The sequence below is a fragment of the Heterodontus francisci genome, unplaced genomic scaffold, assembly GCF_036365525.1.
Source record: "Heterodontus francisci isolate sHetFra1 unplaced genomic scaffold, sHetFra1.hap1 HAP1_SCAFFOLD_58, whole genome shotgun sequence".
Lineage (NCBI taxonomy): Eukaryota > Metazoa > Chordata > Chondrichthyes > Heterodontiformes > Heterodontidae > Heterodontus > Heterodontus francisci.
The window spans coordinates 10407740-10420414 of record NW_027142006.1 but is presented as its reverse complement, the minus strand read 5'-3'; the positions used below and the strand labels follow the sequence as shown (position 1 = coordinate 10420414).

General features: G+C 43.1%; 1 protein-coding gene across 1 annotated transcript; it reads left to right on the top strand.

Moving 5' to 3' along the window:
* Positions 1 to 4343: 4343 nt before the first annotated feature.
* Positions 4344 to 4739, top strand: LOC137365897 (histone H2A-like; the record flags this gene model as incomplete). Its single annotated transcript, XM_068028141.1, has 1 exon — positions 4344 to 4739. A coding segment is annotated over one exon (396 nt), but the record flags the coding sequence as incomplete, so codon positions are not given.
* Between the last annotated feature and the right edge of the window lie 7936 nt (positions 4740 to 12675).

The following is a 12675-nucleotide window of genomic DNA, read 5'->3' as shown; positions in this document are numbered from 1 at the left end:
GTGCCACCACATGCAGCAGTTGAGTTAATGAACATTGCTACATTTAACAGCAAGTTAAATGATTATTTGAGGCAGAAAAGATTTGAGGGATTTGCTGATCAGATTAGATGAAGTAGAGTTGGAGGAGGCTCATGTGGAAATGCAAAATCTTGGGCAGAATAGCCTGCCTCTTTGCTGTAAATTCTATGTAATTCTGTGTAGAATGAATTCAGAACAGCAAAACATCCCAGAGATTAATGGTTACCGAATATATCCCACAAACAGAGTCCCAGAGACTTACAGATACTGAACAAAACCCACATTCACAGGCAGTACCAGAGACTGACAGATACTGAAAAAACCCACATTCACAGGCAGTACCAGAGACTGACAGATACTGAAAAACCCACATTCACAGGCAGTACCAGAGACTGACAGATACGAAACAAAACCCACATTCACAGGCAGTACCAGAGACTGACAGATACGAAACAAAACCCACATTCACAGGCAGTACCAGAGATTGACAGATACTGAATGAAAGCCACACTCATAGACAGGACTAGAGACTGGTACTGAATGAGTCCCAGATTCAAAAAGTTACAGTGGCTGAGAATTACAACAATATTCCTACACTCACATACTGTACCAGTAACTTAAAGATACAGAATGAATCGCACACTCAAATACCATACATGAGACTGAGATACAGAATGAGTCCACACTAACACACTGTACTGACAGATACAGACTGGATCATAAAGTCACATACAGCAACAGAGACCTATTAGCACAGTATGAATCCGACTGTCACATACAGGACTAGAATATGACTGACTGCAGCATGAATCCCATACTCCCACTCAGTAACCAAGACTGACAGTTAGCCGCATATAAAGAATGATTCGCATTCTCATGTACGGGACAACAGGCTGGCTGATGTGGCACAATGGTACAATTAATGTTTGGACAAACTCAATGCAATAATGGCTTGTCTCCATTCCCAGTATTTCTAAGTTCCACCTGTCCAACATAAGCTGAACAATTATTGCATGTTGTGACTGACAGTCTGGTCTGTCAACTGCACTGTATCACAGATTGCTGACATTTGCTAACTGGAAATGAGAACTGTAACATAGGAGAAGAAATTTACACAGTCTGTCAGGGTTAAAGAAGCAGGTAATGTGAGGTAATAGATTTTGCCTGGAAGTGCGACACTCATATTGCTTCATATTTTTATATTGAAAATAAAGGTAATTGATTCTTATTTTAAAAAATTGCCTTCATTGATTAGAGATTTGTAAATGTGCCCGGTTATATTTTACACTAGATTAAGCAGTATTTCTGTCTGATTTTTTAGGATACTATTTACATCACTTCAAATAAAGAAAACATAACTACACAAAGAACTGAGCACAACGCTGAAAGTTTCACAGCAGTCAAAAGGGAAAGGGATGAAATACAAAAAAAAAACCTAAAATACTGAAAACACTCAGCCAGTCCAGAAACAACTGTGGAGAAGAGAAGCTCAGGTTAATGGTCCAGTTCTGTGACCCTTCTATAGACCTGAAACATTGCTCCTGCCTTCCTCTCTCCACAGATACTGCTGGAACTGCTGAGTGTTTCCAGAATCTTCTGTTATTCAGATTTCCAGCAAGTTTCTCTTTTTGAAGAATGAAATATTCCCTGGGAAGGAATTGTAAAATTTTGGTTCGGTCTTCACAGATACACAAAGAAGGGGACCGAGCTCATAATGTGATTTTAAAATAGTTTATTAAGAAGCAACAGTTTAATGTAATATTAAGAAGTATCAGTTTCAATATGAACAGTTTAAATATGATGATGCGTAAGCTAAATAGATGAATTCGACGGACGACCCATAACAGATTGAATGGATTACCGATCCGGATCATACAGTGGGGAAGAACAGTGTTGACAGTCTCCCTGACGATGAAGCAGGCGAGGTGTTGGTGTCCTCAGTCTTCTTCAGCCAACCAAAGTGTTAGGCCAAAGTCTAACACTCAGCTGAAGCCGAGCTTTGGGAAGCTCTCCTGTCTGAATAAGACTGACTATTTCCCTGTCGAGCACCTGTTTATATACTTTATTTCTCGGGACTGGTACCCTATGTCAATCACTTGTTCCAACACTTCTAACCAATGAATACAGGACAGGTAACTGAAGTATCAGGGTGGCCACCCCCCCAACTTTGTCCATCACTTTTGCTCAAGGTCATCTTTCAGTTTATCTTATACTGGAGCCCATTTTTAGCTTTCACTAGACACTTGTACTGATAACAGGGTACACAAAGTGCTAGAAGACTCCATCTATCAGTTCAGGAATGTCTATGGTGTCCAGTGGCTTCTATATGACCACCTCAGGAACAGCATACTCCTCAGCCCCTATCTTTGTTTATACCAGTGCTGACCCTCGCTGCTAAGAACTGCTTTTTTATGGGTGGTCTCATGCTCTGTCTGCTACTTTTATTTATTTAAGAGATACAGCACTGAAGCAGGCCCTTCGGCACACTGAGTCTGTGATGACCATCAACTACCCATTCATACTAATCCTATATTCCTACCACATCCCCACACCTATACAAGGGGCAATTTATAATGGCCAATTTACCTATCAACCTGCAAGTCTTTGGCTGTGGGTGGAAACCGGAGCACCCAGCGAAAATCCACATGGTCGCAGGGAGAACTTGCAAACTCCGTACAGGTAGTACCCAGAATCGAATCGGGGTCGCTGCAGCTGTGAGGCTGCAGTGCTAACCACTGCGCCACTGTGCCGCTATAATATATTGCTATAAGCATTCGACATTATTATGAGAAGAACCAGTTATTAAAGGTCCCATTTCTTCCAGAATGGAACTTTGCATAAGAAGGAGGATTCGGCCACTCGGCCCTTCGAAATAGCTCTGCCATTCGATAAGATTAGGGCTGATTTCCTACCTCAACTCCATCCCACTACAATAGCACAGATCCCTTGATCACCTAAGTGTCCAAAAACCTATTAATCTCTCTCTTGAATATACGCAATGATTGAGCATCCACAGCTCTCTGGGGAAGAGAATTCCAAAGATTAACAACCATTAGAGTGAAAAAAAATCTCTTCTCAGTCCTGAATGACTGAGCCCTTCACACTGAGACTATGAGCCTTTGTTCTGGGTTTGCCAGCCAGAGGAAACAGCCTCCCAGTATCTATTGTGTCAAACCACTTAAGATTTTTATTTGTCAGTACGATTACTTGTCATTCTTCTACATTCTGGGGAATTCTAGCATAGTCTACTCGAGCTTTTCTCATACATGGGTGACGTTGCCGTCTTCTGCTCAGTACGCAAACACCAAGTGTCATTACGTGCTGAGGTTCTATCTGTACCCGATGTTGAGAAGGATGGACCTGGTCACATTGCCGCGGAACGCTCCATCCAGTTGGACCGTGCCGTACCACCTATCCTTCGTGGGAAGGTTTCTGCGGAAAACACCTTTGACCACCAATCCATCAGGCAGTGGTCTGCACGGAATGTCCTCAAGGCCCTACGGGAAACGTAGATGGTGGATCCGGTCGGATGGTTCCCCGAGCAGACCACCAAAGTCATTTGGCAGAATGCCTCATCACCAGAACTTTCAAACAAGCACCAAGATGTAGCTTGGCTGGTGGTGAGAAGAGCCCTCCCCGTCAGATCCTTCCTGCACGCCTGAAGTCTCACCCCCTCCGCACAATGCCCTCGAGGTGGCTGTGGTGGGAAAGAGACGGTTGCCCACCTCCTTCTGGAATGTGTCTTTGCAAAGCAGGTGTGGAAAGAGATGCAGTGGTTTTTGTCGAGGTTCATCCCAAGCAGCTCTGTAACACAGGAATCTGTGCTCTATGGGCTGTTCCCAGGGATGCACACCGAGATAAACATCAACTACTGCTGGAGGACTATCAATTCGGTGAAAGACACCCTTTGGTCTGCCCGAAACTTGCTGGTCTTCCAGCACAAAGTGTTGTCCATGACCGAATGTTGCAGACTGGCACATTCCATGGTCCAGGACTATGTGCTGAGGGACGCACTAAAGCTTGGGGCAGCCACAGCAAAGGCTCAATGGGGAAGGACCACTGTGTAAGTTCCCCTCATCAAGCTGAATGGAGGGGCTGGATGCATGGAAAACCCCTCGAACTTTATCTGGAAAATATTTGTGTGCTATAAAATGTAAAAATGTATCTGGCATGACAAATGAAATGATTGTGAGGCAACTCACTCCTTTATTGAAGGAAACTGACCTCCTTTGCACTGTTTGTATTTTTTGACTTGATGCTGTTTGAAACTGTACGGTAATGTATTTTTTTCCAGACTTTGATGAATAAAGTATATTTTGGAAATTAAAAAAAAGTCTGGAAGAGGAAAGACCAGCGGGAAAGCTCGGGCCAAGGCCAAGTCTCGCTCCTCCCAGGCTGGAATGCAGTTCCCGGTGGGTCGTGTTCACAGGCTCCTGAGGAAGGGTAACTATGCTGAGCATGTGGGTGCCGGAGCCCCGGTCTATCTGGCTGCTGTGCTCGAGTATCTGACCGCTGAAATCGGCGAGCTGGCCGGTAATGCGGCCCGGGACAACAAGAAGACCCGCATCATCCCCAGACACCTGCAGCTGGCGGTCCGCAATGACGAAGAGCTCAACAAGCTTCTGGGAGGAGTCACCATCGCTCAGGGCGGGGTGCTGCCTAATATCCAGGCCGTGCTACTGCCCAAGAAAACAAGTGCTCAGAGCTCCCAGAAAAAGTAAAGCAGCCAAAATGTCATCCAATAACCCAAAGGCTCTTTTCAGAGCCACCGACAGTCTCTGTGAAAGGGCTGGTTACTGTCAGGAGGGAGTCAGTGATGGAGTTATTGTAACAGTGGATTGACCTGTTTCACATCTGTCCAGGTGTGTTTTCCGTTCCCTCTCTGGATTGCGCTCTGTTTCTCTCCTCACACATCCCCCTGTACCCACCCACCCCCAGTTAAATGAAGAACTGAACTACAGGGTGTCCATCAACAATTTAATAAATGCTGCCACCTTCAATTTCATAAATTCGGAGATCCTCCTGGTGCATTAATGATAAGTGGTTTGGCGCTGATTAATTAATTTAATAATGACAGTATCTGGGTCAATTCTGGTCTGTTTTTCATTTAGACAGTTTGAATTCTGTTCTTTTTTTCCTCCGGTGATCTGAGCGCCGCTTCTCACTGAGAATCTGCTCACGGAACAGAGTGAGTGCAGAGTAAGAGAAAGAACTTGAAACAATCACTATCGCTAGAAAAAATGTATGAGGAAAACTATTGGGACTAAAGGCTGACAGATCCCCTGGACCTGATGGCCTGCATCCTGGAGTTTAAAAGAAATGGCTACAGTGGATGCATTGGTTGTAATCTTAAATTCCCGAGATTCTGGAACAGTCCCAGTGGATATTAAAACCGCAAATGTGAAACCCCTATTCAAAAAGCAGGTAATGATAGGCCTGCTAGCCTAATGTCTGTCATTGGGAAAATGCTGAAATCCATGATTAAGTAAGTGGTAGCAGAACATTCAGAAAATTAATGTACAATCATGCAGAGTCAACATGGATTTATGAAAAAGAAATCATATTTGACAAAATTATTTTTGAGGATGTAACAAGCAGGGTATATGAAGGGGAACCAGTAGATGTAGTGATCTGCTCTGATGATGCTACCTTCCATGACAGCACTTCTGATATGTCTTCCTTTTTCCTCAACAGAGGATTTCCCCCACCGTGGTTGACGGGGCCCTCAACCGTGTCGGGCCCATTTCCCGCACCTCTATCCTCACCCCTTCCCCTTCCTCCCAGAACCGTGACAGGGTTCCTCTTGTCCTCACTTTCCACCCCATCAGCCTCCATATCCAAAGGATCATCCTCCGCCATTTCCGCCACCTCCAGCATGATGCCACTACCAAACGCATCTTCCCCTCCCTTCTCCTGTCAGCATTCTGAAGGGATCTTTCCCTCCACCACACCCTGGTCCACTCCTCCATTACCCCCACCACCTCGTCCACATCCCATGGCACCTTCCCCTGCAATCGCAGGAGCTGTAATACCTGCCCATTTACCTCCTCTCTCCTCACTATCCCAGGCCCCAAACACTCCTTTCAGGTTAAGCAGCAACTTATTTGTACTTCTTTCAATGTAGTATACTGTATTTGCTGCTCACAATGGGGTCTCCTCTACATTGGGGAGACCAAACGCAGACAGGGTGACCGCTTTGCGGAACACCTCCGCTCAATCCGCAAGCAGGACCCTGAGCTTCCGGTTGCTTGCCATTTCAACACTCCCCCCTGCTCTCATGCTCACATCTCTGTCCTGGGATTGCTGCAGTGTTCCAGTGAACATCAACGAAACTCGAGGAACAGCATCTCATTTACCAATTAGGCACACTACAGCCTGCCGGACTGAACATTGAGTTCAATAATTTCAGAGCATGACAGCCCCCCATTTTACTTTCATTTTTAGTTATTTTTTCTTTTTACATTTTTTTGTATGTTTATTTTATTTCATCTTAGTCTGTTCAATTGGCTTACCCACTGTTTATTTTCAGGTTTGTACTTGCTGCTATTCAATTTTCAGTCCGTTAACACCCAATCTGTACTAATGCTTTGTCTTTCAACACATCATTAACATATTGTTTGCCTTTGCTCCATGACCTTCTGGTCAGTTATTCTCTGTGACCTTGTCCTATCTACACCTTCTCCTTTCTTATCTCTTGCCCCACCCCCGCTTTACTTGCTTATAACCTTTGACATTTCTAATATTTGCCAGTTCCGAAGAAGCGTCACTGACCCGAAACATCAACTCTGCTTCTCTTTCCACAGATGCTGCCAGACCTGCTGAGTATTTCCAGCATTTCCTGTTTTTATATCAGTAGATGTTGTTTATTTGGAGTTTAAAAGGCGTTCGATAAAGTGCCATGTAAAAGGTACACAAGATAAGAGTTCATGGTGTTCAGGTGTAATATATTAGCATGGATAGAGGATTGACTAACTAACAAGAAACAGGGAATTGGGTTCAATGGGTCATTTTTCAGTTTGGCAAACTAACTAATGGTGTGCCACAGGGATCGGTGTTGGGGCCTCAACTACTTACAAGCTATAATTACTGGCTTAGATGAAGGGATCGAGTGTATTGTAACCAAATTTGCTGGTGATACAAAGATAGGTGGGAAAGCAAGTTGTGAGGAGGACACAAAGAGTTTGCAAAGGGATAAAGACAGGTTAAGTGTGTGGACAAAAATTTGGCAATGAAGTATAATGTAGGAAAATGTGAGGTTATCCACTTTGGTATGATGTAAAGAAAAGCAGAATATTATTTAAATTGAGAGAGACTGCAGAATGCTGTGGTACAGAGAATCAGGGGGTCCTTGTATATGAATCACAAAATGTTAGCATGAAAGTACAGCAAGTAATTAGGAAGGAAAATGGAATGTTGGCCTTTATTCCAATGGGGAAATGTGCAAGTTGTTGGGTCGCCCACACCTTGAGTGTTGCATGCAGTTTTGGTCTCCTTATTTATGGAGAGATATATTTGCATTGGAGGTAGTTCAGGCAATTACCACTAGGTTGATTTCTGGGATGAAGGTGTTGTGTTATGTGGAAAGGTTGACCTGGTTGTGGTGCACTCATTGGAGTTTAGAAGAATGAAAGTCAATCCTATTGAAATATATAAGATTCTGAGGGGGCTTGACAGGGTATTTACTGAGATGATGTTTCCCCTCATGAGGGAATCAAGAACTCGGGGGAACAGTTTCAAAATAAGGGGTCTCATTTTCGATGTAGTTGAGGAGGAATATCTTCTCTCAAAGGGCTGCTATTCTTTGGAATTCTCCACCCATTGAATATATTTAAGGCTGAGTTAGACTGACTTTTGATATACAAGGGAGTGAAGGGTTATAGGGGTAGGCAGGACAGTGGAGTTGAGGCCATGATTAGATCTGCCATGATCTGATTGAATGGTGGAGCAGGCTCAATTGGTGGAATGGCCTAATCCTGCTCCTAGTTATTATGTTCTTATGTTATAATGCCAGATGGAAATAAAATCCTGACTTATGCATACATCCCTGCTCCAGCAGGTATTCCCATTCATGGAGCAGTGCAGATGTTGGGTTGTTCCTGGATGTCACTAATTTGTTGTAAAACTACCAAAGAAAACCTGATTAGCAGAAGCTGAGTGCTGCAGTGGAATCAGACACTGACGCTCTTTGTATTACTGATCATCCTTTGTGGTTGGTCATAATGATTATTAATTGAAATATTACATTCGTGTTATGCCGAAAACCACACCTGCCAAAAACGAGACATATTAATTTGTCATATGGAACATTATTTTTTGAACTGTTATGGACTTGAAATACCTTGTTTAAAAAGACCACAACAATGGCTGAAAATATGGCTGCACATTTGCATTCTAAAAGACTAAACAAGACAGTGGGAGTGCTCCCTGATTCAATTAGCCAGATGGGGTTGTCAATAGAGATGATCAAGAGACATTGAATGTGTAAGATACTGCATTACGCTCCCCCCTCCCCACGCAACCCTCCCCCCACGCACCACCACACTCCACTCTCCCAGCAGACAATCAAACAATGCAGGAGAGGCAGAAGTTGTTTCCAATTCACCCCAACTCAGTACTGCTGAAAGGTAGGTCCATTGATCTCAGTTCAAAATCACATGCACTATCAGATTGAAAGGCACCGGATCAATCTCACAAAAGTGCAGCCAAAGCTACAAATTAAATATGCGGTAGAGCAGCTGATGGAAAGGTACAGAATGAATCCTAAGAATGTAGACCAGAGTGCAGACTGAGAGACAGATTGCAATGTAGTACAAACATCTCATACAGTATCAAAAGGTAAGTTACAGTATTATGCCAATTAGTGCAGACTGCACTACACATTACATACCCATCCAATAATCTCTGTAAGAGCTGTAATGAAAGATAGAGTATCAATTCAATGATTCTGATTAGACTGAGCACACCATTTGTGAGTTTGAAATATATGTCATCATTCACAAATGTGTTCAGAGTTACAGACTAAATACTAGTCCAAAACAAACAGAGATGAGGAGAAATTTCTTTACTCAGAGGGTTGTTAAACATTAGGAATTCTCTACCCCAGAGAACTGTGGAAGCTCAGTCATTGAGTATGTTTAAAGCAGAGATTGACAGATTTGTAAATACAAATGACATAAGGGGATATGAGGATAGTGTGGGAAAAAGGCATTGAAGTGGATGATCAGTCCTGATCCTATTGAATGGCAGAGCATGCTGGGTGTCCTGCTCCTATGTTTCATAAACTCTCACACCACAACTCAATAAAACACACAGTTAAAATGAGGCAAATTGTGATACATTATGGCGTTAAACTAATAGTTCTCAATACCATCCCTGAGATACATATTAAGTACCGGTACAGAGGAATCCTGCACCAGAGTCTCATAGATACAGAATGTACCACACTTGTAGACAATACCAGTAGCTGAGAGATACAAAATTAATTCCACTTTAACTGACTGTCCCAGAAACAGACACATGAAAAGTGAATTGCAACACACATTAAGTACCAGAGACTGCCAAATGCAGAATGAGCTCTGGATGTGCACATGCAGACTGTACCAGAAATTGACTAATACTGAATGGGACCCACACTCATACGTTGTACCAGAGACTAACAGCTAAAGAATATATCCAACATTCACTTCCAGTACCAGAAAATAATATATGCATAACAGATATCACTCACATACACGAGCAGAGATTGACAGACAACAGAATGAATCCCACAATCTCATTCAGTACCAGATACTAACAGGTACAGAATTACTCCCATACACACTGTACTAGGCACTGAAAGACATAGGAGGAATTGTACATTCACATACAATAGCAGACACTGACAGATACTGTAGGAGTCACATGCTCACAGTGAGTACCAGATACTGTTGAAAAGAGAATTAATCCCACACTTGCATTCATTGCAAGAGACTGACAGATACATAAATGATATCAATACTCACATCGGAGACTGACATGCAGAACTTGAACCACACCCATACATAGTACCAAAACCTGAAAGGTATTAAATCAATAAAACAATCAGTATCTTACACATTCAATAAAACAGTGTCAAAGACTGACAGAGGTCACTTGCATAGAATAGCAGAGATTTTCATGGACAGAATGCATCTTATTTCACATTCAGTCTGGATATTGACCAATACACAATGAATCCTACGATCATACTCAATACCAAGTTCAGACAGACACCATATATATCCCCCACTTACTCACAGTATCATAGATTGACAGACACAGAGTGAGTCACAAAATCAATGAATTTCAGAGACCAGCAGATAGAGAATTAATCTCACTCTCACAGAAAGAACCAGAGACTGACAAATATACAATGAGACCCAAGCTCACATAAAGTGACAGACACTTAATTAAAACCACACACATACATAATACCTTAGACTTACACATTGAGAATGAATCAAACAATCACATTCTGACTGTAAGACTGGTGCATACAGAATGAATCTCACACTTAAATTTAGTTCCAGACACTGACAGATACAGAATGATATCCACATTCACCCACAGTAGCAGATAAATACAGAAGCTGCCACACATTCACATACAATACTCATGATTGACATACAGAATGAATCACACAATCACATTTAGTTCCATAGACTGACACTCAAATAATCTCACACTCAGATACAGGACAACAGAGATAGATTTAGAATTAAATTTGCTGTCATATAATGTACCAGAAAGTGTGACAAAATTAATCTCATACAGTACAAAAGATTGATGGAATTTGTCCCACACTCAATGTAATAGGTTTTAAGTAAGTGAAGTGGGGATGGTGGAGGGGTGGGGAGGATATGTGGAGGTGGGGAAGAGAACAAAAGGGAAGGTGTGTGTTCAGGCAGGAGACAGTTGCCCACCTCCTCCTGGAATGTGTCTTTGCAAAGCAGGTGTGGAAAGAGATGCAGTGGATTTTGTTGAGATTCATCCCAAGCAGCTCTGTAACGCAAGAGTCTGTGCTCTACGGGCTGTTCCCAGAGACGCGCACCGAGACAAACATCAACTGCTGCTGGAAGACTATCAATTTGGTGAAAGACGCCCTTTGGTCTGCACAAAACTTGCTGGTCTTCCAGCGCAAAGAGTTGTCCACCACCGAATGTTGCAGACTGGCACATTCCAAGGTCCAGTACGACGTGCTGAGGAACGCACTAAAGCTTGGGGCAGCCGCAGCAAAGGCTCAATGGGGAAAGACCAATGTGTAAGGTCCCCCCAACAAGATGAACGGAGGGGCTGGATCCATGGAAAACCCCTTGAACTGAATCTGGAAAATTTTTGTTTGCGAAAAAATGTAAAATGAAATGGAAGGGTGGTGAGGCAACTCACTCCAGTATTGAAGGAAACTGATCTCCTTTGCATTGTTTGTATTTTTGTAATGTATATTTTACAGATTTTTATGAATAAAATATATTTTGGAATTTTAAAAAAAGTGTTAGGGCAGGAGAGAATTACTGACAAGCAGGTCATGCGGCAAAGACAAAGGGAGAGTGCTAATGGTGCAGTGAAGGACAAAACATTAGTGTACAGACAGTGTTAATGACAGAATAATGAACAGCTCGCTCCAAAAGCACAAACTTGAAAAACCAAGATTAAGGCAGGAACATGGTAACAAAAAATTATCAATCAAAATAAAATAAAATAATAAAAAAGATCCAGCCATGCTCTGAAATTATTTTACTCAATGTTCAGTCCGGGAGGCTGTTGAGTGTCTAATCAGAAAATGAGGTTCTGTTCCTGGAGCTTGCTTTACTGGAACACTGCAGCAGGCCGAGGACAGAAATGTGGGCATGAGAACAGTGTGGTGAAGTGAAGTGGCAAGCAAACGGAAGCTTGGGTTCATGCTTGCAGATTGTCCGGAGATGTTCCGCAAAGCAGTCACCCAATCTACGTTTGGTCTCCCCAATGTAGAGGTGCCGCATTGTGAGCAGCGAACACAGAAGACAAAATTGAAAGAAGTACAAGTAAATCGCTGCTTCACTGGAAGGAGTGCTTGGGGCCTTGGATGGTGAGGAGAGAGGAGGTAAAAGGGCAGGATCTATGCCTCCTGCGATTATATGGGAAGAGGCCATGGGAAGGGGAATGCTGACAGGGCAGTGGAGGGGAAGATGTGTTTCGTAATGGCATCATGCTGGAGGTGGCAGAAATAGTGGAGGATGATCCTTTGGATGTGCAGGCAGGTCGGGTGGAATTTGGTTGCAGTTCTGGGAGGGAGGGGATGGGATGAGGGCAGAAGTGCAGGAAATAGGTCAGACACGGTTGAGGGCCCTGTCAACCACAGTGTGGGGGAATCCTCGGTTGAGGAAAAAGGAAGACATATCAGAACTGCTGTTGTCGAAGGTTGCATCATCAGAAATGATGTGTCAGAGATGGAGAAACTGGGAGAATGGAATGGAGTCCTTACAGGAAGCAGGGTGTGAGAAAGTGTAGTCAAGGTAACTGTGGGAGTCAAAGAACAAGAACAAAGAACAAAGATAATTACAGCACAGGAACAGGCCCTTCGGCCCTCCAAGCCTGCGCCGATCCAGATCCTCTCTCTAAACATGTCGCCTATTTTCTAAGGTTCTGTATCTCTTTTCTTCC